We start from the raw sequence: 26646 nt of genomic DNA on the forward strand, positions 1-26646 counted from the left end.
GAGTGAGTCGGTGCGGAGGGAGTAAACAGCCAATGCTATGTGGCTTATAGTTGGACTTCATCAAAGCTTGTGAAGTGAAGGAAGCCAAAAGATGCCTTCCGCGTTTTACGGCTATGACGGAGGGATGTCTTACGATGGATGGGACAGGATTTTGCTTGTAGCAAGGTAGCACCTTATGTAAGCAGATATGGGGGATGGGTTTGAACCCCCTGGGACTGTGTCTGCACGGCGGTCTAGCTTCTACGGCCTCATGTCGGGAGGAGAAATTGATCTTGAACCATCTTCGCTGTTGTGTGATGTTTGTTTAAGTGAACAACAAACAGAGCGTGTGAATATGTGATCGGCTAATGTAATGAACAAACTACTATAAAGCATTGTTACTCGGTGTTAAAACAAACTGAATCGAAATAGAATTTGGCCAGTAAATGTAATCGTTGAGCTAATTTAACAGCAATACTATATGGAAAACAATTTGCTTCGTTTGACGGGGGACATTTTACTGATATTCGTCAAGTACTGTTAGCGATGAACGCCCCAATGGCTTTAAAAATTAAAAGCTTCATCGATGCGCCTATCGTGCCCGTCCGTAGCGTAAATCCTATCCTTCGTAGCGACTTCAAAACATGACATCAAGGATGGCCAATCGCCGCGGTCGGATATTATGTAAACGTAATTACTTGTCACAGTCTCACAAAGTGCTTGTTGTCGGGCTTAATTTTTCATCATCTCATACACTTTCGACTGGTGTTGCTCGTTCAAATACTCGATGCCGAACGACGCAAGATACATGGCCATTTTCTTCGATTGGTGAACAGAGATGTTTTCTACAAGCCAGTGATGGGCCTGATTGTCTTCGTTGTGAAACACTGCAAACAATTTGCAACAGCCAACAACGCCTTCTTCGGTTTAACCGGCTAGAATCTAGATGTTTTTACTTTTTTTTTTTTTTTTTTTTTTTTTTTCACTTTATACAATTGGGTATGTTTACCGCATAGCGTACACAATAACGAATAAGTGCTCAATTCTTCTGGGTATCGCGCGGCTTGCCGACAACTATCAGCGTCATTCCGTCCAATTGCTAGGATGTTACAGAGATGGCAGAGATTACGCACGGCAAACGAAGCTAGCTCGCCGTCCAGCACTATTCTCAGGACGCAATAAGCGTATTTTTGTACAAACGAGAAAGACACCCCAGACGTAATTCGTAAAAAGAGTTTCATTTGAGACGAATACCAGCAGTGAAGTCAGCTTATGTAATTGTATCTATATCCCTGTATTATCGTAAAGTGTAATGAAGCACTTGAGATCTGAGACACAAAATCTTGGAATCTTCCACCAGGGGCTCTGTCATGTCATGCATTGTGATAGCATTGATAGGTGAGTCTTTACACGATAAAATCCGGGGACGTACGATGAAGTTCTGCCGGGACTAGTGTTGTTAGCTGCTGATATTTAGCTCTTATTGGCTCTGGATGAAGACGATTTGTTCTATTGAATCGAGTTGACTCAATGCCCTCATTCATGTGGTAGATACCCAGGATTTGCTAGATTTTTTTTGGGACACAAAAAAGGATCGCACCATTTTTTACATGCATGTTTAATTAATATGGGCGTGTTAATGACAATACACCGATGTGCTGTAGTTTGTCATATCGTTACTTATAGAATTGGGCTCTAATGAATATAATGTCTTGTGTGTGTATTACCATTGGTCATTGAGGTATCGTCCGCCAGAGTCAGTTCGATTTTTTCTCCCCTCGTCACTGATGCTAACATCCTATGTGTTCACGTAAATCAGTGATAAAAACTCAATCAGATGATTGAGTTATTGGCTCCCAATGAAAACGATTCCTATCAAAACACTTAAATCCTAGAGCAATTGCAACGCGTCAACCCGTTCCGAGAGACATGAGACAAGCCATCATCTTTCTCTAGCTGATCAGCTCGAGCCCACTTCTGTAGCTGATAATCTGCGTAAAAGTCGAGGTCAATATACTAGCAAGAATGATGACAAACGTTCTGCTCGGAATGTATCGCTAAAAAGAGTCCTTTGAATGCGGTACCATCATTTTTCTGTAAAATCGTTATGGCGGCAAAATTTCGAAAAGCATCAACGAGACGCGACGCTAGCAAACCTGATACAGACAATCGGAGCACTCTTTGCATCGGACACAATCAGTGTGTTAACGTGATTATTAACGTGCATTTAGCCTGTTCTTTTTTCTATGTTACTTCCTACGCTTTGCGACCCAATCGCTAGAGTAGGGCAAAGCAACTGTCGTTCCCTTTCATCCTCGATTCTACTTCGATAGATATTTTTACTTCGGCCGATTTTTCGTCTTACGTTGCCTTCCATTCATGCCCATAAGGGTGCAATGTACGTTGCTCTTTAGTCCACATGTCTTCCATGCTATTTTCCCTTCTCACATAGAAAATGTGCACACGTACGTAGACAAACGCGTATCTGGGCTGTAAACACGAACGCAGGCGGGCCTCGTAAAGGCGTCAAGGCGTACATATATCAGAATCAAAGCTATACGCATCGCAGAATGAACAAGGGTGTTCTCTAATTTGAGGCCTATTCAGTTGCTTTGTCAGCTGACGCGTTCTTCTCCCGGTGAAGGATTCACTATCGATCAAAGCCCAAGTACGCGGTATCTATTCACTGTGTGTTCGTCTATTGAAACGAAGCAATGAAAAGTACGACGGAAAGCAGCACTTCTTTCTCATGAACGTCGATTTATTTCGAGGGGTAAAAGGCTAATCATTGTGACCTAAAGCACGCAACTTCCCAGTAATTAATCGATTACCCAGGGAACGTAGAATCTTCGCTGATTCTTAACGCTGGCACCCATTGTAACACGTGATTTTACGACACGTATAAAACTAATAAAGCGAAAAATGCAACTGAGATTGCGGTACTGATCACTATTATACCAAGTTGATCCTGACTGATTTGTGGAAAGGCCATCTATGGATTGGGTCATAAAGTAGATTCAATCCGCCAGAGGCGAAGTGCAACAAAAAGGTATACAATCGTCCCCGAACATAATGTCTTTTTCAAAGCAGCGTATGCAACTAGATGGGGTAAGCGCAAGGACACAGTAGAGGACAACACCGGTCAAGACTCCACCTGGAAAATAACTTCCAAATTAAAAACAAGTTACCCTATAGTTCAGTTGTATACTGCTTGAACTGTAAGCAATACTTTCCTATGTTTTTGCCTAACTTTCGACTTAGAAATCTCTCGTACCTCTAAGACAAGGTTTGACCTTCCGCTGTTGTACCACTTATATCACTGGATTTACAGTGCGAGCAGTTTGGTAACTTATGATTGGCAAACCAGCACCACGCCGACGCCATTTTGCCACGTTCCTCCGGCGAGATATATTCGCCACGTGCATCCCACGCTGACTCCGCATGACCAGCTTATCAAACCGTGATCCTGCTATGAACCCGCTTATCCTTACAGTCAATTGTATAACTAAATCGAACGACTCCTGATTTTCTTTCATGGCACCCGTGATGTCGGAGCCGATCTATGAGCTGTCGATCTACGACGGTTGTTACTACTAGTCCTTGCTAAGCCTACTTCGATCGTGCTTTAGCTCAATTCATTCGTTTGCCATTATCCTTAGCACGCATCGAGCTCCTCCAAGAGGGTCGCACGCACAAGGGCAAATAGGCAATATTTAGGAGGCAGCAACTAAACAGTGATATGAAAGCGACCCAAACAACCAATCGTTAAGCGGCGGCGTGCCACCTAATAGAGCGCTACTTAAAAATAAGACGGGCAAAGATGAAAAGTGGCTTTAGAAGTAAACTGAGGCGAGCAGAGCGTTGCCCCCGAAACGTCACCGTTTTTCGTGTCTACATATAAATATATCAGGTAGCCAGCAGCAATGCTGCCTTTCTGTGTAATAGTAATATGTGTTCAGCGGAGTTCAGCGGGAGTTTTGTTTCAAATAGTCACTCGTCTGGTTTGGCTTCGGAAAGGCCAACCTATCAAACGATGAGGTCGACCCAGTCCTCGACTAAGGCATCCTATGCTTGATCCATTCCGCTACTCTGCTCACTAAACATTGCTGTGCCGTAGAGTAGCATCTTAGTATTGCGTTGCGGCTCGATCGACGTTCATCGCTGTTAACGTCTACTCGGCAGACCGGAGCATTGGCCGCCGACAGTTAGGCACAGAGCATACGGCAATCGGGGAGGACGACGATGCCACCTAGGGCTTTCTTCATGTTTGCTACTATATGGACAGAACCATAGTAGACCTGTCTCCCGCATTTGTCTTGTGTTTGTCCTCAACGTCAGCGATGCTACTTCGAAGACCAGCAGTGATCGGCGTGCTAAACGTCCGGTTAGCGTTGACTCCATTAATAACCGAATTAGATGCGCCGTTGGTGTCCCATCGTTTGCGGCGAAAGCCGCGCGTTGGCCATCTACGTTGTTTTCAACTGTCGTTGTTGGCAGCAGCGGCCATGTCGGTAGCGACAAACGCGGCTGTTCGTTCACAGAGAGTCTGCTGTGTTCTCAGGTCCATTTCGCTGAGAAGTGCTTATATGGGTAAGCATGTGAGTGTGTGTCGAAATGTGTGCATGTTAACTTGAATGTCTTCGGGTGAGCTTTCCCGGCCCCGACCCACTGAATGCCAGCAGGCTTGCTGTAGCACCATTGGTGCTGGTTCGTCCTAAGCAAAATTCCACACCAAAGCAAAAGGTATACTGGTATGCTTCTTCGGCGGCTCAGACAGCTAGAATACGTTATGTATTTATGGAAGCATTTGTCGACCTGTACCCGGGCGTTGTTCGCCTCATTCAATTTATGGAGTTTGTCTATAGAATTGGTTCATGGCTGTTTTCTATACTATTAGCTATTTGCCCTCGTTGCCTGCTGTTAGGCCGGGTAGCAGACGGATTGATACGAACACGTATCTCCGAATGCGCATTTCCCTCTGCTAGTTTAATCTCAGAAATTCATTTGCAGTTATGGCGAGAAGAAAGAGATCCGCGTCGAAGTCGCTGAGTCCAAAGAAAAAAAAAGGAACAAGCATAAAAGGATATGTTATGAGCGTCCTCGATTTTCGTCGTCGTCCTCTACTCGACTTTTCTGCACGTTTTCAAATCAAACCGCAGACTTTTGTCATGTGTTGTTCCTCTGTCGTCGACGGTGTCTGCCGTTTGTTCAGCGGCGATTTGTGCCGGCGGTTGTTAAGATTTTAGCATTATCGACACAAACAAATGTTATTGATGGATTCGAGCAGACGATCGCTAAATAGCAGGACCGGCGGTTGCATTACGAATCAAGTGTTACGCTTGCCGTTCAGCACAGACTATAGAACCTCACGACGAGAGCTTACTCCAGTTCAGTTGTTTGTCGACAAACAAATCGATACGTATACGTCAAGCGCTATGAGCTACGACGACAGTCTCCTGATCAACGAGGTAAACGGCAATAATGAAGCGTATGGAAGCCATAGTGGCTCGGGCCTCGACACATTGTCGTCGTTCAATTCCACAATTGGAAACGCAACAATAGAGCAGTAAGCAACGCTGACAAACTGCCCGCCAAAAAAGCAATGGCAAGATGGCGTCCATAAGCTATGACACTACGCGTCCAGCAGAGAGAGGTCAGTGGGTTTCGGCCCAGGCTAGCGCGCGTCTCGTAAGTATACTTTAGACAACAACAGACATGTTGTATAAAGACCCCTATCAACTGTAAGTAAAACTTTGCTCCGTTTTTTTCTTCTTCTACTCGATTTTCCCAATGCTAATACCTTCAACTAGCTTCATTCATTTTACTGGGTTACGGTTGTTAATAGTAAGTCTTTCGTACAGAACCATTCACAATGATCATCAATGAGAGCTCTTTGAAACGGACCAAGAAACGGCAATTGTTCTATCCATAAGCATGTTCTAAAATTCTGGATACAGAAGCTTCTATTTAATTTCGGACTTCTTTATATATCAAAGTGAAGAAATTAGACGCGTGTATTATTGCAGAGTCGTTAACAAAGGTCAATGAAGACTGTCGTTGAATCAAGCAAACCTAATATGGTTTCGTTACACCATGGTAGCCCGTTTGGTACACACACATGTTGCTCCATAATGTTGAAGACAACACTTTCATCTGCATGCTTCACGGTTGCTGGTACTGCCCAAAAGTCGAATCAATCAAGTGCGGTCATTTCGAGTGCCGATTGATCGTTCGTCGGCCGTACTGCTAGGCCAATTTTACCTCTTTAACGTTTCCCCATTTAGCTCGTCGCAGACCGCGGCAGCAAATAGATCTATCGCTTTTGTGCTGCGTAGGTTCGTATGTTCCTTGTTTCGGCCACTCGCTTCGTTGTATCTTTTAGAAGTACCATAGTTTTTATAGGCGATTTTTCTCCTTTGTCCGTTCATACTACCCAATTGTTCCAAAAAATTTTCTAATGTATTAACTAGCATTTTTCGCACATTAGTCACTAATTAGAAAGTCGCTGATTTAATTGACGCCCTACCGCGTGATCGATCACTGAATGTTGGAAAAAATAACCTGCAATTACCGTACTTTTTTCATCGATGTATTACAGGTCCAAAGCAAAAACAGTAAAAAAATGTCGTCCACAAAGCGTACGAAAAAAAAAAAAAATTGAATTCTGCGCCAGAAGATTTGCTAAGCAATGTACACACGTTCTATGTGCCAGTAGAGACAACGGCATTTTTGGACGTGCAGATGTGCGCGTGCAACGCACGTGTAGATTTGGCAAAACAATTTCAATCGATTGAGTCGTACTCATTTATACGTGTATAGACTCATGAGCTTTAAAACAGATGCTTCCCTATTTCACATGCCAGGCCATTGGCAGCCAGAGAATTGGGTTTATTCTATAGGACAAAATATACGTTTATTGTGGAGCCTGATTTTGTTTCTCGCGGTTGACGTCGTTGTCGAGCATCGTAAGAAAATATGATATAACTAAACACCAGATGTGAATCTTTCTACAAATAGTTCCTTTCAGACGAGCTAACTGTCTATCCGATGCATTCAAGGACCTGTTCAGGCCCTTTTATAGTAGTGTTCGGCTTCTGCTAACGCACAGAATTTTATTATAGTAGTGAAAAGGAGTGCTTTCACGATTGTTTTGGAATAAATCTGCTACGCTAGGACGAACACATCAATCTAATTTTCCGATAGAATCTGTTTGACTTATTCATGCTCATTAAGTGCATCGGCAACCGCATCTGTTCTCGGATGGAACAAAACGGACTTATTTAAACTTTGTGCACAAAAATGACCGATTCCGCGTATCGATAATTATCTGTCTTATCTATGGTACCCCGTTCTATGCGAACACGTTAATACGCCAGTGTCAAAGCGGTTTGTTTTAAAAAAGATGCTCGATCGGCTGTGTGAAATGACGCTATTCCATGATAACGAAAATAAAAAAAAAAAAAAAAAACTAGTCAAGTTTCTGTTTCTAGCTTGTTCTAACTACTCATCTGAGGCCGATTAAAGAATTGGACTAAATCAATATGGACACTTGCAGCTTAGAATATTATTAATTACTAAAGCATTCAGGCGCTATCTGCTACGTAAGCTCTAACGATTGGCGTTGATAATCTATTTTAAGGCAAAGCAAGGCATAGTCGATCGTTTCATACCTATATGTGTATGTATGTGTGAACGTATATACGTGTCTACCATAGAAAACACCGTCGTTTCCCTGTCATTGATTTATTTATTCGTTCCATCGTCTTGTTTGTTCACACTTTATTTGTAAATTTGTGTTGATTTTTCAACGTATTATTCTGTCTCTTGTCGTTGGCTGTTGGTTTAGAGCACGTGTATGTGTATCATAATAGTACGTCACCTATCAGCCGTTGTGTCGATGAAACCCAAATATTTTTTCGTTCATCTCTCACAAATGCATTGCTGGTCGATGTCTGCTGGCGTCGAAGATTATTAGGGTCCGAATTTTCATCTGATGGTTCTTTGTCACCTTCATTTTTCCGTCCGCACGTATCTATAGGAAAATGCTAGGCTCTACCGATGCTTCTATTAGTATTTTTTTTCTTTTTCGGTGAATTTGAGATACGTTCGTCCACCGAATGCATATGCCTATTTTCCTGTCTTCCGAAGCCGAAGAAAGTTCACCTCGTAGCTAACCATAGACACTCGCCAGAGAGACCGTACGTGCCAACTCTACAAAGTATGGTATGAAGAACAAATAAATAAAATAATAAATATATTTATTACATATATATATATATATATATATATATATATATATGTGTTTGTTTGTGTGTGTGTGTGTAGTGTGAGAGGAAATGTGTGAATTTATAAACACAGTTTTTATCGTTCTTCGGTATTTTTAATACATTCATCGCTCCCAACATGCATTTTCCGCAGTCCTAAAGTTGCCTAAATCAGTAGACTACAGATAGCTTTTAATAAGTTTAGCGGGTTTCTACATGGTGTCTACTATACCTGTCTCATTGTGTTTATGAATACGTGTTCATTTGCTGATACTGCAATTAATGAACTTCTCAATTTTTCATTTAGTATATATATATATATATATATCCAAAGTGCATACGTTTTCCTGCATTAAACTACTCTTTCAAGAAAATTAAGAGGCAAAATCAGAGAAGCAATGAGTCGCAATTAGCTCTCTGCATGTTGATCAACCAATTCCTTTACCTCTACCGCGTCTGTTTTGCTGTTATCACCATTGCAGCTTCCACTATTTTTCAATAATCGACTAGCGTAAGCATGAAAAAGGTAGAAAAGCTATCTAACGTTCATATATATATATATATATATATATATATATATATATATATATATTTTTTTTTTTCCCTAAATACCCCCAAAAATGTACCGATGCCGCTGAGAAGAGGTCGTCGTACACAAAACTTTTACAATGGCTGTTTCTAACGGCCTCATTTTGGACTGCCTCAAGCAATCGCAATTATTATGGCAGGTATATAAGTTGGGTGTTGCGTCAGTTTTGTGTTAGTATGCACAATGTACATCTATCTGAATCACGTGAGGTGACGTTAGGTTTTTCTATTGCTTATATTTTCCTCATCAGCGAGGGTTGCCCACAAAAGTCACAGACATGCCTGTACCTGCGGAATAGGCCGGGTCCGCTATGAAGGCTTGCTGTTGAGGGTCTTCGGCCTGCTATCAGCGTCTCTGGTCACATGACGGCCACACTTTCTAGCTTTTAGGTTCAGTTGGCTGCTTTCGTTTAACTAATCAGATCATTACAATTGCTTCCAAGTATGCGTCAATGACATTATAGATCATCGTACATATTCTGATGACTGAGCGTTTCTATAGGTTATTTAGAAATTTTAGTGGTGGTAGATTTGTTACTCGGTGACTTTTGTATGTACAGAATATGTACAGCAGAAGTTTTCTCCTATCAATGGCTTTCCTAACAGGAAGAACGAATGCAGTCAGCCGCACTTTTACTCACTCTGGGCAAAAACAGTTGACTCCGCATCGTATAGTCAATGTTGTTGTTGTTGTTGTTGTTGTTGTTGTTGCTGTTGTTGTTGTTGTTGTTGTTGCATCAAATACTCTTCACTTTTCATGCTTGTTCAACTATTGCCGATGTTAATGCGGTAATTGACACCGTTTATGACGATAAAATCCGATCATTGCTCGAAAATACGTTTGTTTTTATTTCTGATATGTCTTCGCAGATACAGTGTTATTATTACTAGTAAAAGGCGGTAACGGGACTGGTCATTGGATTAAATGGCGATACTTCATAAAGATTAATAATTACTGCTATAATTATCGTTACTTGTAAAGACGATCACGATGGAGCACAAAGTGAAACGGGCTAACAAAGATGACGGCATAGACGAATTTTCCAGTCTTCGTTTCGTGCATGTGCCGATGTTTTCTCAACAACCACTTATTCGCCAATCAACAGCATCATCATGGACGTGTCACATCTTTATCAGCTACTTGCGACGCGACCGTCGTTGCTGTGTCCCTATGTGCTGCTTGTGGGTGGCGATGGAGATCGACTTGAGCCGTCATTCTTCGCTAGTGTCCTGCTTCCTGGACCTCCGTCCGACTTGACAGACAACAACTTCATTGGGGTGGCAGCTACAGAGGCACCCCCACTGGGGTTGCTGGCCTGTCCAGCGGATTGAGCCTGGCCTTGAACCTGTGCCTGAGTGGAGGCCTGACTAAATGGGCCTGATAGAAGTCGTGGAGGTGGAATATGTGCCGACATTCCAGGGATAAACGGCGGAGGTTGAGTGCCTGACAGGCCCAGTGCGAAGGCGGCGGCGGCTGCTGGCAGGAGCGCTGGACGTGCGGCAAGCCGAAGCTTCTCGATTTCGGCTTCTTTCAGCCGTTTTTCCTTCGCACGTCGGTTCTGGAACCAAATCTTCACTTGGGTCTCAGTGAGGTTGAGCGACGAAGAGAATTCGGCCCGTTCCGCTATTGACAGATATTGCTTGGCCCGAAATTTTCGCTCAAGTGACAACAACTGTTGGGTCGTGAATGGCGTACGAGGTTTTCGGTTATTTTTGTGCTTTCGCAAGGCGCATTTCATTGCCTGTGGAGGTATCTTCGGTAGCTCGCCATTTTCTGAAACAACCAGTAAAGACAGAGATATATATATATTCATTGATTAATTGATGTCGATTATGCATGCACACTGCTAGTGAAATTTTAAAAAAAATTATAAAAATTTTTGAAGAATCTAATAGAAACTGAAAAAAGTTAACCGACAAATTAATACCACTGCAATGGCAATACGTGGCTTACTGCAGGACAAACGCGAGCTTCGCTGGGAGAAACGCTAACATCGAAGCACATTCGAATCGTTTCTTTTTGATTAGCACAAGCCGTTTTGACGATCTGAATACTAATGCAGACCTACATTATTATTGATAAATGAGGCCAGTTAAAGAACAATGATCCGTACAACCGTAGCAACACACTATAACTCATAGCTATTATGTTACCAACCTATACGCGTACTGAAGATGATTCACACACGCCATTTTCACTGTTGTATTATAAAATTACTTGATTTAAATTTGCGCGCTATTACTACGGTGCTGCCATCGATCAACAACACCAAGCCGTTATCCCATTACCAACGGCTGCACCGCATCAATAGCTGACCTTTATATTAAAATGGTAATGATTTGTCGTACTACGCCCAATATCAACTATTATTATTACAGAAGTATCTATTTTTTGTAATTATTACACAATAATTTCGCTCTTTCCTACGCTGTTTGCCAATTCTCCCAGTGTGCGCTCACTTGTAAACACCATTTAGATTTAACCTCTGCCAGTTTTTGGTAAGTTTACTTGTGTAACACAGTCATCACGACCATTGCAATAGTACAAATACTGCTGCTATTACCACGGCAGGGTATTGCTCAGAATGCCAATATTGTTAGTTATGCTAGATAATATTATTATGATAAAGATGGTGATGACGACGGTCGTGCTTCTATGGCGGATTCGAACTTTCAAAAAAGCCGCGGCCCTATCACCTCTCGCCATAAAACCACCCTTCCCAGCGCACACAGCAGCCATACGCTCTCACACGCCCCCCTTACAGAGTCACATCAGCAAAGTACACAAACCAATGAAAAGATCCAACAGAGGGCGCGCTGACTCGTGTGCGTGATATCTGCACGAGTTTATTCTCCTCAGCAATTTTCCATAACCGTGCGTAATGCCTTTACCGCGAAGTGATCGCAGGGTATGGTCGACTGCCTCTCTCGCCTTCTTTTCGAATGCCTATTTTACGCCATGACCAACAAGTTGACGTGTTTCGTTCTAGACGTAACCTCTCCCTTCGTTCGTCCATCGTCGTTCGCTAGTCTTCGACCCGATCACAAAGTAAATATCGTCTCCATGCGTTCGGTCATGTGTGGTCTACATATGTTTGCCTCTCACTGACTCTCGCCAGTGAACGATCGGAAGAGTGGAAGACCTTTATGTCAGAAGCTCTTTTTCTATTGTTTTTTTTTCTTTTCTATACAGTATATAATAATGTACTCTTACGTAGCAACCCTTATACAGACTAACACAGACGCACACACACGACGCTCTCGTAAAATCCTGTTGATTCATTATCTGTATGTGGCGGTGCCCTTTCGCGGGCAAAAACCACGACGGTGTCGATAATGGTGCCGACGAAGTGCAGGCTATGAGTAATATGCTAAAGCCTGCATACGACTGTTTGCTTCGGTAAGCCAAAGCAGACATCATATTCCCTTGTACTTTGAACCGATGGCGATGTAGTCATTTAGCGGCCATGCAGCACACAAAAAATTACGAGCTCTACTAGTCATTGTTTGTCGTCTATATTATTCCCAACATACAGCTAGATCTGTCTGTTTTAGAATCTCTCTGTTCGACTTTCGAGTAACCGCTTTTGACGTTGTCGGTAGAAATCGCGGTCTGTGCGCGGTTGTGGTGCGTTGTACCAGTCGGCTTGCTAGGGGCGGGAGGTCTACCGATAGACGACGGTTTGTGCTATCGACGACCATCTTCTCTTGGATGCTGCCATCGGGGGATAGTTTTTAGTAATGATAATAATAGTTTTGCCCTCTTCTCGCGTTGCTTCGCTGCGCTGTGGCATTGTTCATTATCCTTCATTTTCCATTTTTGCTCTGCCTTCCTTTCTCTCGATTCCGAGGTTGATGCCTGCGTTCAGCCGTCCGTGTTCGCCTACTTCACAGCTATTCATCCTTAAGTGGCAGTTTATGCGTGAGCTTGACTAATGTCGCAACCAGCCCAACACAACGCCGCTGGGTGACCAGCAGTTCTGCATCTGTGCTTCGCGGCGTTTGCACACGGGTTTCGTCACTCGGGACTCCTCGATGACAACGATGATTTGAACAATGACGGCGACTTTTGTTTTTGCCCGTCGATACTGCAACATTGTATAGCGTAAAGGCGTCTGTTGTCCATAGCTATAAAGATATATGACATATATTAGATCCCGGACAAAAGTCGTTTGCTGAACCGCTGATTGCTAGTATTATTTGATTTCCGTTGTTGGTCCGCCGCCTGGTCCGTTCAGTCCGATGGGCGGCCCGAATAACGAAGCGAAAACTGCACAGCAGTGCAGTGTACGAGATTATATTTATATTAGCACATATCGGAAAATATTATTATTATTACTCGACGAGGGACCCTTGTCGCACGTCTGAACATCGCTGTTCATTCGGCGATGCCCTCGCTGTGTGTAAACAAAATAAACGACGACGATGACGACAGTTACCATGCACTTTCAATGATAACCCTATAACCAGCGACATATACAGCCGTTTGAGCGAATATATTTATTATTCTACAGGTAATAATGCCTGTGTCCACGGTGTTATGACGATGAGCACGCTGTTTGCCTTCAGGTACGAATGCTAAACGAATATATTAGTCAAATTCGTGGGATCATATGCTAATATGGATGCAAATATGATACCAATAGATCGTGGCGCACAATTCAAACGATCTATCAACACCCCCTAGGGTCAGTATCTGTAACTATAACAATAATCATAGAAGCTCTTTCTGATATAATAATGGCGCCATATAATAAAAACGCATATATATATAGGTTATGACAGCACTCCGGTTGTTCTACCGAGTGTCAACAAAAGCGATTATAAAATTATAGATGGGCGTAATAACAGTGAAGATGTTTATCATTAGAACTGAGATTCGTGTCCGTTTTCAAGTCGTTACCACAAAAGCTGGCTTACTACAACGTCGAAACGGATATAAGAAATTATCGAGGCCAGAAGTGGTCTTAAATTTTTTCGTACTCAAAATTCAATATCTGCCACTGTTAAAGCGGTTCACTTGTGCTTGTGATTATAAAAAAGTACACTGCGGTTTTATTAATACTACCTGTATTTGCACGATCACGGCCTTTAACAGCTAACAAAAATAGTTATTGAATGAGTAGTGTAGAATAAAAATCGTGTAAATATATTTAGGAATTATATTTTGATCTTCATATATTGCGTCTCAAAATGCCACCACATGACAAGATGGGGCATTTAAATTCTTGCTTTGGCAAACATTCTCAGTGCTAGAAGAACAACAGTATGTCATTTCTGGGCTTGGAATGAAGGTTATCTATTAAACAATCCCACAGAGATTAAGCTTCCTTTTATGTCCGAGATAGACGGACCACGCTATTATCAGTTTTTATGAGGTGAGACAAATTAGAAAATCGTCAATAAGACTCTAAACTGCATCAAAATGGCCCAAAGAGCCGTTTCGACATAGAAATTCATGGTGATTTTTTTAAACTTTTTGTATTTTGGCACTTTTAGGAATTTCGGCCTGTTATCAATCTACACAGGCTACATAGTTTCAAGGAATTCACTCTTATTAGTATGGAGCGACGCGTCGCTACCATGAGGAAGGGTATTTGCGGATTACATAGAGAATATTATAAAAATTACTAATGGACAATATATGTCCTAAATTGAAGACGCAATCACACCTAATAATAATAACTAGATCATATATTAGGTCATAGTATGTGCGAAATAATTCGCTGGAATATTTGTTTCTCGTTCAGAGACAATTTTTAAGGGAAAATCCATATTTAGACACCTGCATCACCCTGCATGTTTTAAATAGTATATCGGGCAAATGGCTCAAAACTAGCAACTATTTCCTTTGTTCCCATTTATTTTTTGCCCAAAAATTGATGATAATTACTCAGTATCAGAGCAATCATACATATACATATATATCTGCTAGCTTGGATATAAAAGACTATTAAAGCCATACAGACGCAGACTACCCTTGTTGGAACTACCAGTATTGTTTGAGGTGTCCAGTCGCTGTTAACGTGGCTACCGGCGCTAGAAGCAACTAAAAAAAAAGGTCGCCGCCAAGGGACTAGTCCCGTCTGCATAAGGTACTTGACAGAAAAGCGAGGAGCGACCGCTTTCGTATATATAAGAGTAACAATAGTCCAGCTCTGGACCGTAACGACTCTATACTGTGTGATGATGGAAGGTCATGAAAACAATATATAACCGCAAGGAGGGAGGCGCTTTAACAAGGACGCTCAACCCTTAGGACCGAACGCGGAGGGTGCAACCGTTGGTAAAGACGGCCGAATACAATAGTCAAGAATCTTCACAGCCAATAGTTAAGATACCGCTAAAGTATGAAGATCAGAGTAGTTAATTCATATATTTTTAATCATCGATGAACTATCTAGTCGTTTACAAACAAGTTATTTACTCGTATACGTATCTTCTGATCAAACACAGATACGAGCTATAAGAAAGCAAACTCTTTCTCGAAATGAAACTATATACGAAGGAAGGTATACGCCAGATTTAAATATAATCATAATAATACAATCTCCATATAACTTATGGATTAGTATACTATTCGTATAATTTGAATCAAAGATAAATAACTGTAAGATTTATTAATTAATGCGCAAAAACACTCATCGAATTGGCGCCGTCTTCAGGAATTAGCATTCGTTTTGAATTATTGCTTTTTGTTTTCGAAATTGCACAAGTTGGAATTGTGAAACTCTTATGGGGTTACGTAACTTCAGTTTTAACAGATCTTAAACATTAACGATCAAGAGGTGTTATAGTTCTTCTATCGGAACTCTGTTTTGAGACAACAAATCTTACTCTCCAATCTAATATTGTTGATAATATGTTCTATGATCGCACTGTTTCCACCATATATAGCCATACTTTGGCGTGGCACGCCCGTTCTGTCCTCGCATGTTAAAATGCAGCCGACCACTGAGCATTTGGATAAGCCCCCAACAAGGAAATGACGGTGGTTAATATGGGGACGGGGGCTTGAGCAACGAAGAGACTCGTCTTAGCTAGGTGCTTTAGTCACCTACCTCATCTGCTTGCATCCCAACGCTGCCGCCATCCCTGCCTAGCCATATATACGATGCAATCCCGTGTCATCACAAAGTTTCGCACAAAGCGGCCTCATTCGAAGCACTCCACGCGCGGGCCTGCGGCTCACTGTGCTGTGAGGTAAGGGCGAGAAAAAGCTTCCTCGGCAGGAAGTAGCTGAAGATGGAGGTAACGGTCGTTGAGGCGAGGCTAACTGAAGGCTGAGGGTGCTGGAAACCTCGATGTTGGCTTTTGCTACGAGAGCAGCATAGCGCTTAGCTTTCATAGAACGAAGAGAAGGAAGAAAAGATAACGTCCCTAACGGCTATCTTTACCTCCAATTCGCTTCTACCGTCTTCCTTAGTGGTATCGGCCATCTTGTGAAGTATCGTGGGCTACAACGGAGCCAGTAACAGCGGCAGCTGCTCTTCTTAACTGCATGTGCTTCATCTAGGAACAACTAACTATATCATCGGCAAGACTACCCTGTCCACGGCTGCTGCCGCTTGTCGACTCAGATGCAGATAAAAATGGCATTATTATACAAAAGTAAACGAGTACTGCGAGTACAATTTACCGAATTAGGACTATATGCTGTATACTTCGAACCGAAATTGGTTCCATCGTCCGGTTTTATTATATATAGTATTATTTATGTGGAACCTTAAAGAGAAGTCCTTGCGATCAATGCCTTTTCGACAACATTCATTCGAACTCCTTGAGGAAGCGCTACCAGATCTTGTAATCATTCCAGCGACCCTTGTTCGGCAACAGTTAATGTCGTGAGGTCAGAGGGAGCGAAGGGCCGTTAACTTGTTTGTGGCCTCTAGCTGGAGCCGACTGGATGAAGTGGGCGCACGAACAAATGAAACATACTGTTTATATTCGCTGCATCGTGCGCTTGATAGTCGATCGCGGATCAGGAAATTCAGTCTATAGATTTAGTTATGAACGCGTATTGGTCAGGAAGTTGGTGACTGGTTGAGTAACTTAATGATCACTCTATTGAGGAATTGGCGCCTAGCGTGAGCTAGGCCATATTGAAATCGGCATGAGCACCGTCTGAGAAGAAGTGGTCACGCTTTCATCAAAACCTCAAAGAACAGCCGAATAGCTCTATTTGTGCACTTACGGTAAGTGCACAAACGTGATTTACACGTGCACTTACAAAAAAGAGTAGCAGCATTTTGTTTGTAATAGAAAAATCGTAATTATTGTTAGACTCGATAATTAGAGATAGACGAAAAGGAGTTCCACCAATTAGGAAATGTCTATAATAATGCTTGTTATTAATGGAGAGCGACTTTTGGATTATTTTCATTCAGTGTTCAGTGTTTCAACGTCCGGATTGCCGTTTGCCGTCTTAGGTTGACATCTATTTTAGCTTGTGGATAGGCAGACGAGTCATTGTTCGAGAGGTTAGGCCGACATAGGTAACGAGATGGAAATTGGCACTGACAGACGATGCTCACCGTTTGTGCGCTGGGGAGTTGACTTGTTAATTTTTGGGTTATGCTGCTTGTTGCACCCGACTTGTTTAGTTAAATTATGGCAGATGTAGTTCCTCTAATCTATTACACCTTCTGAAGGCAGCAAAATGTAGTACATCTGATCTCTGGCTGAATACTTTATGTTGTTACTTAGTCAAATGTAAAAGACAGAAAGCGGATTATATTTCGATTGACGAAATGGTTTCTCCACAAAGACCGGCTGAATTACTGCGTTATCGGAACCTTTCGTCGTAGAGGTGTATTCTCTAACGTAAACTTTTATGCCAAAGTCTCCATGAGCATGAGGGGTAAATAGCTGAAACTTCTTTGTAGCTCGAGATATAACCGAACCATTTAGACCCTCGACGTCCTGTCAAATTGAAAACTTACTTTGAGCACACATTAAGAGTTAACAACCAAAACTGGTTCTAACCAATCGTCAACCACAAACGTGCAGTGACGCCTGCAATAATAAGAGTTCGTTACCTCATCAACTGTAACAGAGGGGAACCGCAAAAATTCGAATCATCTTACAGTTCTCGGAAAAATGTTTCTTCTTTGCCCGGGGGCATTCTTCAGTTTTTTACGTTGTCCTATTAGGTCGAGTTGTCCTTCCCTCGTTTCGTCTTGTAACGTGCAGATTTTATTTCTATGTCCCTCCAGCTCGCTAACGTCACTGTTTTCAACAACTACAGTTTTCCTGCCTATTTTCTTTTGCTTGAATCGACTTTATCTTCTATTCTCCCTTGTTTTATCTCGATTTTTTTGGCTTCGTGCGATTCGGAAACGAATCGAGGCCTGACCAGCTTCTGCGCCGCAGACTAGCTAGCTATTCCTGCCGCCTATAGAAATCTCTCCAAATATTATAGAGCCATCATCGTATCGACGGGGGCTCTTCTCCCTCTTGATCAGCAGCTGCCGAAAACGCTTGTCGACGCGATGGCCGATCAGGTGGCGCCAGCGGCGGACGTAGCGGACGCGATCAACGTGGCGAGAGACTTAGCCGGATATCACATGAGCCTCTTCATACGAGCGGAGAGTAGAAAAAACTCAAACTTATTGAGATATCACCAGTTCAGTTGCTATAGATGAAGCAAGCCGGGCAAGACAGCTACTAGAAATAACGTAAAACTCATGCGAAGGGAAGATACACATGTTACTACATCTGTTAATACGCCATCATGATGCGAGCCGCCGGACAGATTCGTTTCCCGCATAGGAGACATCAATGAAAGAAAAAAAATAACTGGGAGAAGTTCGATTGTAGAAGAAATTGCCCAAAAGAAATAAATGCGCTGTCACTGATCTCGTAGTTGGTGCTGCGCGGGCCGTCATGTACTATAGCCATCCCCAGCATGACTCTAATAGGTGAACGAAGTACATTAGAATATGTATGCGTTATCAGGTCCCGTAGAAGAAGGCAGGTTGCTAGAAGATTTTTTTTTTGTAAAGCAGAAACTAAAGACTTCGTCTTAGACTTCACTCGAGTCGACGAGGTCGAGGGATCCCGTCGAGAAAAATGGTGAACGTGTGCGCACAATAGCTGTAGCAGTCGGTCCAACTGACTTGCTTTCGATCTACTGTCTCTTTCTGTTAGACTGACTTTATAGTTCCTTGCCTAATTTGTAACGCTTAAGCGGAAGAGACAGAAAAATGATGGAGAGAAATAGCTATTATATAGACTCCTCATCCTGAATGTATATACGCACGCCATTATATATTCATTGTACACTTTACAGTTACCGAATCAGCGAGTGCATACTTTTGTTAAATGAGAAACAAGCTTGTTAATAGCATTACATGAAAAAGACCACTCTAGAGGTAATCATCTATCATTGCCCTGATGAAGTGAAAGAAATAAAGGATATGCTTTGTCCTAGAGACTTTCAGGTCGACGTCTATACGATGTACATACCTTATAAATATGGCGAATTATCGTAAGCAACGTGCCCACTAAACACTGCTATCTAGGTTGGTTACCATCGAACCTGTTTCAACAGAGATCATAAATATTTCCCATAAGCGAACTAAAATTTACCTCAACAACGTCCCTTTATTTGTCTCAACTGTAGCCTTTTGTCCTACCATCGTGCAAGTCTAATTTACCGCCTCTTCTAACACTTCGTATTTCTTTACGTATGCATTTACTACAAATAATCCTGTGACCATAATTTCAGGATATCGCAGAATCTGTGCACATTCATGCGATAACGGTCAACGACAGCGCTTCACTTAGAACTGCTATTAGTTACCAAAGTACAAATGAACTTCTGTGACACCCCGTTATTCTGCTTGTGAAAACAGCATCACGTCGTGAGGTTCGAAGTAACTGTCAAGGTAAGCGCCCTTCTAACATGCGCAAACCGACAGACAGGAAGATAGGTTTAAGAAGAGATCAACATCGCCTGGCGACGTGCGCCTCGAGTGATTGTTACTGCTACTCAATCATTTAAACCGGTAGTGGATAGTGATTCATCGTTCAGAGAAAAAGGTTCATTTACCATTGAATTTAGTGCTCGCACCCACTATGTCAGTTATAGGGTATTTCCGTACGCTTGACACTCAGTACATCCACCAGCAGTGGCAGCGTGACAATCCACGAAGCGTCGGGCTCCAAAGAAACCGAGGAAATATATGCGAATTTAATTATTGTCAAAGTTGACTGCTTTTGCCGCGGCTGCTGCTTGATTCAGAAGCTCGTGTCTGTTTGCCTATTTGTCCACTGCCGCATTCATTGGTTTCCCTTCCTTTCCGCCCAAGCGGGAATCTAAAGTGGGGCGGCATGACAAGTATACGAGTGATAATTTTCGGTTAGCCGCGCCGACGGCTCGGGCCACCGATTTAGTTAGCGGTATTCACAGCGCAGGCGGTCAAGAACACAAAGGTTGAAGAATACAAGCGTTGCCTTATTGCACAGGGGCCACTGGCTAAAACGCAGTCGTAGGGTCGAAACAAAGCTTCGTTTAACGACGACAGAGATTTCCGATGTCCAATGAAGCGAATGAACCGGCTATCGCTATCGCAGACACCGCTAAGTCTCGCACTGTGTCGTCGTCATCGGATGCTTGGTGTTGTCCGTTTAGAAAGTAAGCGGCTGGGCGATAAGGCCCGAACTTGTTCAGCCACGGCGAACGGTAGAGTATTGCCGTCCTTGTTGGATGCATTGCTGTCGATTTTAGCCTTCTCCTTTATAACCATGCACGAGATCGGGCATGGCCGCTTCTGGTATCTAACTCTGTTTTGCCTAAACCGCCATAATATGGTCGCTGCGCAATGACACTTGTGCATCTTCGCATACGGATTACTTTCATAGAGGTTTCACATGTGGGTCGCTTCCTAGACTTCCGTCTTGGGAAAGAGATCTTGAAAAAACTAGGAAGAGAACGAACGGTTGAAAAAGAAAAGCTGCTGGAAAGCACTTACACCAAACCTGTCTATTTAGCGTCATTGCTACTGATACCTGTCATGAGCTAGACAAAACAAGGACGAGGGCACATATTACTTCATGGAAACTGGGCTTGGCTAAAACCTGCCTCCAGTGCCGAACGCAACAGGTCTGCCTAGCTATTATTGCCAGGCGGAAAGATGTTTGCTAAAACTGATGCAGAAAACAAACGAAGGGACCAGTTAAAGGTATCGCAGGCCATCGACCCTTAATGTCGACAAATCCCAAACTATTTTTATCGTTTTGTTGAACTTTAAAGCTGTGCATGTACACATTTGTATATGACCGCCCCTTCGTGTACTCACGCATTGGTAGTATGAAAGCTTAGTTGGTACTAACGTCAACCCACTTTTATTGTCGTACTCACACTCCTTTCCGCGATAACAAACACCGATCGGAAGCGGGAGGAGGAAAGATTGAAGTCAGTTCCACTGAGGTAATCACTAGACGCAATTTTCAGTTTCATTCCTCCCCCACATTTTGTCCCATATCTGCAAACTGTGTTCTGCGTGTGTATGTGTCAAACTTTTTGTACGAAAGGATTATTTTCCGACGATTTAACGGATTTCCCGTTCTCGCCGCTCGCGCTCTATTTGGGCAACTCGTATTTAATTGAGGTGGCAAGCCAGCTAAGCCACGCTAACCACGATCACGATCGCTGTCATTGTCCTCCTATTCGGCTTGTTTGGCAAATAAGAAGTTAGAATATAGACGAGGAAGGGCAGATAAACGCAAGCCAACATCCCGAAACACCGAAGTGTGTGTATATATATACATATGTGCCTCACGACTCCATCCTTAGGGTAAAACGAGTCGCGTACCTATTAGATATGTGTCTTCAATTTTTCGCCAACAACTAGTTGTCTATTATACAGCATAATATGTAAATTGCAACACGGCGATCACTATTACCAGTACGCATCTGTTACTCAGTGGTGCGAGCTTCAACTGATTTTTCGAAGTGAAGGTAATCAAACCTTTTGTCGTATTCAGGTTTAATTGCAGCGAAACACTAAATAGATTTGCCTAACCAAATAAACAGTCGTTAATATTTCATTGGCGCAGTTCAGTAAAGCTAGACGCGTCTATCCGGTGATTCTTTCACCGGCAATAATGCCACCGTCCCTCGACTCCCGCAGTAAACGGTGCATACACATATAGAACGTGTACTAGTTTCGCGAAATCGGAAAGAATGAGGAGAAGAAGCGGAAGACAGAACCGGAGGTGAACAAAGAGGTTCGATTAGGATATGAATGGACCTGGGGAAATGGCGGGGTGCGAAGGGATCGTGGAGGCCCTGGATCGCTTCCGCAGAAACAATTGTGACTTAGTGGAGAGCTAAGATGCCGTTACATATCCAAGATGTCGAAATTTCGAAGACATTATCTTCGTTACAGGGTAAGGGGAGAAGTTACAGGAAGGGAAGAAATTGATTTCTTTTTGTTAACTCTTACTCTCTCGCTTCCGCTGCCTTTATCACTCTTTAATAAATGATTGCCTGCTGTTTCAATTAACAGGAGCAAGTATATAAACGATATGCAATGCGGGTACACACATGGTCATATACACTTTTACACCCCTGAAAGTTGGCATATATATGTTTATGAAGATGCTACCATTGAAATAGCACTGCATAAACACATGAAATAAAAATTTATATCTTGAGGTTGTTCCCCATCGGAGGAGATACCCAATGATGATATTGCAGTGCATGATTCCGCATGGTCCTTCTTTTTTGCAGAAGAAAATTTACCGGCCTACATAGGATGTGATGAAACCGTGTATGGTCTTTTCCAGGCTTCATTAATCATAACTTCCGTATTATAGAAGTCAGGATCTATCTCCGTCATTTTTCTTTCCCATGAGTCCATGAATTTCAGGAGAGGGGTGATGAAAAGCTTGAATCTGCATCTCAGATCCTTTATAGAGAGTGGTGTTTCGCCTGAAAGGTACACATATCGTTTAACGACGAACGATGCAAACTAGTGGTGACTAAACGTTCCCTTTTAAAGCAAGAATTTGACCAAATCTTCCGAGCCGCTCTAATGAGAGGTGTTTTCAGACAATTTGAATCCTGTAGGAAACAATCGGGGCCATCCTCATTTCAAACAAAGCTGGCGCCGTGCGCAAAAAAGGTCTCGAGGACGTTCGTATATCCACACTCATTCGTCGCTCTCTATATATGATGTGCTATATGGAAATTCGGTCCTCTATTAGCAAGGTCACGTTCAAGTTCTAAGTACGCTATTTCAAGCTATTCACGCACGTCAAAATCTTTCTTTTCACGTGAAGCGTCTCGAAAGCAGCACGGTAGTCTCTATAACGGAACTTCATCGCCTCTGCCTTGCCCATGTTGATTAATAGTCCGGTTTCATCTGTGTAACATGACAGCCTGGCAAGACTTTGTTGGACAACGTGTCAACCCCTATCAGAGATGACAATATCGTCGACATACAGCGACGTTTTCACGTGTCCCGCCGGATTTTTATACGGAATAGCAAGTCATTGGGCAGCAGAGAGGATAGCAAACGGCCCGGATTGAATGAACAGCTTGAGCTAGATCACTCCATTATCTACAGTTACCGAGTTTTCCTAAAGCATGGTCCTCATTTAATGCAACATGTTCTACGGGATGTCGTATTCTGCAAGCCTTGTTAAAATTTTGTCTCTGAGGCTGTGCCAAACTCTAACGCAAAATCCACAAACATGTGGTTTGTGTCAAGCTCTTAAAGCCTTATGTTACATACCGTGAGGATGAAATGTCCTAGTCGAAATCCAGGCTGTCTAGCTGGAATATATAAAAAAAGCTTTTAGGAGCCTCGTCAACTGACGTGTTGTGAAATCAGTCAGAAGCTCGCAGCAGCAGTTCTTCGCGATTGTCGTTTATGGAAATCGGTCGAGCGGGCCGCTTTTGGGTATGACGCCCAGAAGAATTTCACTATGGCTTGCCGATAAGCGTCCCTGTTCGACCAATCATTAAACAGATTTGACAAACAAGGGGGCACGTCGAACGCACTTTTTAGGTGTCCATTGCATATAATGTCCGATGCAGCCCCGCTGTTCGATCGGAATTGTTTTAAGGACCGCAGTGCCTAAACTCAGCTCCCAGCTCTTCGCGCATCACAGGTGTTTGTTCGTTCTATGCATCAACGTACAAAGGCACAATTCTCTTTCCGAACCCATTTGTATGGTTTGCTTTCCGCTCGTATCAGTTTTTTTTTTTTTTTTTTTTTGAAAACTACAGAACGGCCTTATGACGCTAATGACGCTTGGTCAGTTCCCTTGATGCCAATAAACAGACAATTCTAAAAGGACAACGTTTCTAATATAAAAGGCACTATAGCTGTCTTAAAATCTAAAAATAAATTTATTGCCAGTCGAATACAATACTGAAATAAAGTTCTGTGCGTCAATATTGTATTCATGTAGCTGATACACTTTCTATAGGATAAAAGCTTTTCGCATACCAAAACAAAAAAAAAGTTAAATCTTTATTATGTAATACAGATCGATGGCACTCTTCGACTTGTCACATCAATTGAGGTGCATGTTTACCATTCTAACATGTTTCCATGAACTTATACGGGCTCATAGACATACCAGTATACTCAGGATGTACAGGTCAGCTGAACAGGATATCATTGCCAGATGGATTCTTGATTCGCTCACACTGCCGTTTTGTTTGTGCCAATCATAGTGATTCGCTAGGATGCCCGAAGGAGCTCCAATGTCTCTATTAGCATCATGGACAGTGTGAATACCTATCAACAGCGGAACAAGGTGATCTTTCTTCATCTCCTGAAGGATCATTGTAACAGCTAGAGCAACATAATCAGGAGAAACTACGTTCGATTGTCGTTTGTTCAGAGTCACGCAATAAAGTCCTCGATCCTACCGTGTACTGCATCACCGGACGAAGCAGTCCCGCTAGTAGATGAAATAGATGAGGTATACATTTTAGGGCAGTCAGATTTGTATCCCTTTAGTTCCACTTTGAACATGCACGACACGTAGTCATAGCATAGGCTCGTTTTCTGTATTTCTCTACGTATATGTAACCAGCCTATACATACTGCCTTCGTGTTAGCTAATAGAACCGCATGTACTAAAGATCGAGCGCAGCGTGAGTTAGCACATTTAGTCGTTATTTCTACACCTTTTGCAATAGCCGACCGCCATGCCCAGGTCACTGATGTTCATAGTATGTCTATGCTAAGCTAAAATCGCATGCCCGTTAAATTCAGTCAGTAAACAGCCTCAATAATGACGAGACAGGTAATTTTGGTAGAATGGGCCTCCGTCGCAGGACCCCGATTCCAGGACATACTGGTACCACTCTGTAAACTGTCACTGTTGAGTTGGTCTTTACGATATGCTACCAATACGATAACGTTTGTTTTCGTTAATATGTCCGTTATCAATTAACAATGGTTTGTTAATTTTCAAACATTAACTTCATACAACTTCATACGAAAATGAAAGTAGAAAATATAGACACAGATCCCTTTAATACGCATTCGATGCACGCGTGGTGTTTTGTGACAACAACTTGCTTAACACATTATATAGGTCCGACAAGATCAGAAAACCTATAGTGCTTTCAACGGACATTCAGAGTGCCGACATGTATCCTCTATAAAAAGCTATTAAACTCTAGTATAACACACATACATAGAATGGTACATTTTGGCCTATCCAATGTCTTGGACAAGCACCGTGTCAGGCTCTCGCTGTGAGTGCGCTCGGGGCAGTGAATCAGCCGGTGTGAATCAGACGCGTTACATTTACAACGGCAAATGGTAATGATCACGAAATCGTTAACTTTACTATAGCCACCCTGTTAAGGCTGATAGTATAAAAAAGATAAAACATTAATGGATCAATATTGTTGTGGCCTAGTGTAAAAATGTACCAGATTTAAATCTATATAAAACTAACGGCACTTGTCTTCTAGTAACAGACGCGGATATTTTTAGCCGAATGATGATAATATAAATCCTCGATATTCCAACGTCGTATAGTGATGGCCTTATAATGTTTCCTTTTTTTATGTCTCATAAATCACATCAATGTCAGCCAGTTGTTAGTTAGTCAGTTGATAATAAATCGCGAAGGAATGCCCTATTTGCTTTCTCTTTCCTTCTAGCTAATGCCACGATTGGTCCTGCTGTTGTCGTTTTTACAGAAAGGAAAAAGCAGGCCACTTCGGAACAAAGCAGGTTACCCTACGTTTTATTTAATGTTAAATTGCGACATTAAATAGTAGTTAGAATAATAAGGTCGACATCAATGTTTCGTTTCGTGAAAAAGAAGCTCCCAGATGCTGATCGAAGATATAGTACAGTCATCTCTGTAATGCAACAGGACAATGCAGCTATCCGTTATATCTAGCAGATCACGCGCATGTCTCATAGATACCCCCAATCAACAAATGCGTCGAACGGCCATTTGCCATAAGCCACAGTGCGTGCTAAAATTATAAAAACAATAACAAATAAGAAGGAAACATCAAAAAGAGCATTTCTAGACGGCGGTTAACAGAGGGTGCCATAATAATCTGTTAATATATTGCAGTGCGGTTAACCCACACATCTTTCTGACAGATCAGTAAAATTGTGCGAGCATATCCATTTGATTTCAGCTTGATTTGCAGTGATATCGTGGCCAGGCGCTCGAAAACACTGGCAGTACAATAAGTTACCGACGAGGGTGTCGGTCATATTTCGCGCATCGATGATGGCTGTTGGGGAGGCTTCGATGTCGATCGATCCCCTGTTACTTTTTCTGGGCTAGCTACTACTAGCTTTTGCCAACACGG

At 42.4% G+C, this 26646-nt stretch overlaps 1 protein-coding gene across 2 annotated transcripts in view; it reads right to left on the reverse strand.

Annotated features, from left to right (window-relative positions):
- Positions 1-7706: 7706 nt before the first annotated feature.
- The window catches only part of LOC111264215 (uncharacterized), a 48647-nt gene continuing 29707 nt past the window's right edge, over positions 7707-26646 (reverse strand). The window contains exons 2-3 of one of the 2 annotated variants that reach the window (XR_002682753.2): positions 9806-10605; positions 7707-8190 (exon numbers count right to left, since the gene is read on the reverse strand). Coding sequence is in view for 1 of the 2 variants with exons in the window: in XM_022839906.2 (XP_022695641.1) it covers positions 10001-10605 (605 nt within the window). In the remaining variant the exon portion in view is untranslated. Of the gene's footprint in view, positions 10606-26646 lie in introns of both variants that reach the window. The other variant, XM_022839906.2, reaches the window with a different exon arrangement.

Source organism: Varroa jacobsoni, unplaced genomic scaffold (genome assembly GCF_002532875.2).
Source record: "Varroa jacobsoni isolate VJ856 unplaced genomic scaffold, vjacob_1.0 scaffold_833, whole genome shotgun sequence".
Taxonomy (NCBI): domain Eukaryota; kingdom Metazoa; phylum Arthropoda; class Arachnida; order Mesostigmata; family Varroidae; genus Varroa; species Varroa jacobsoni.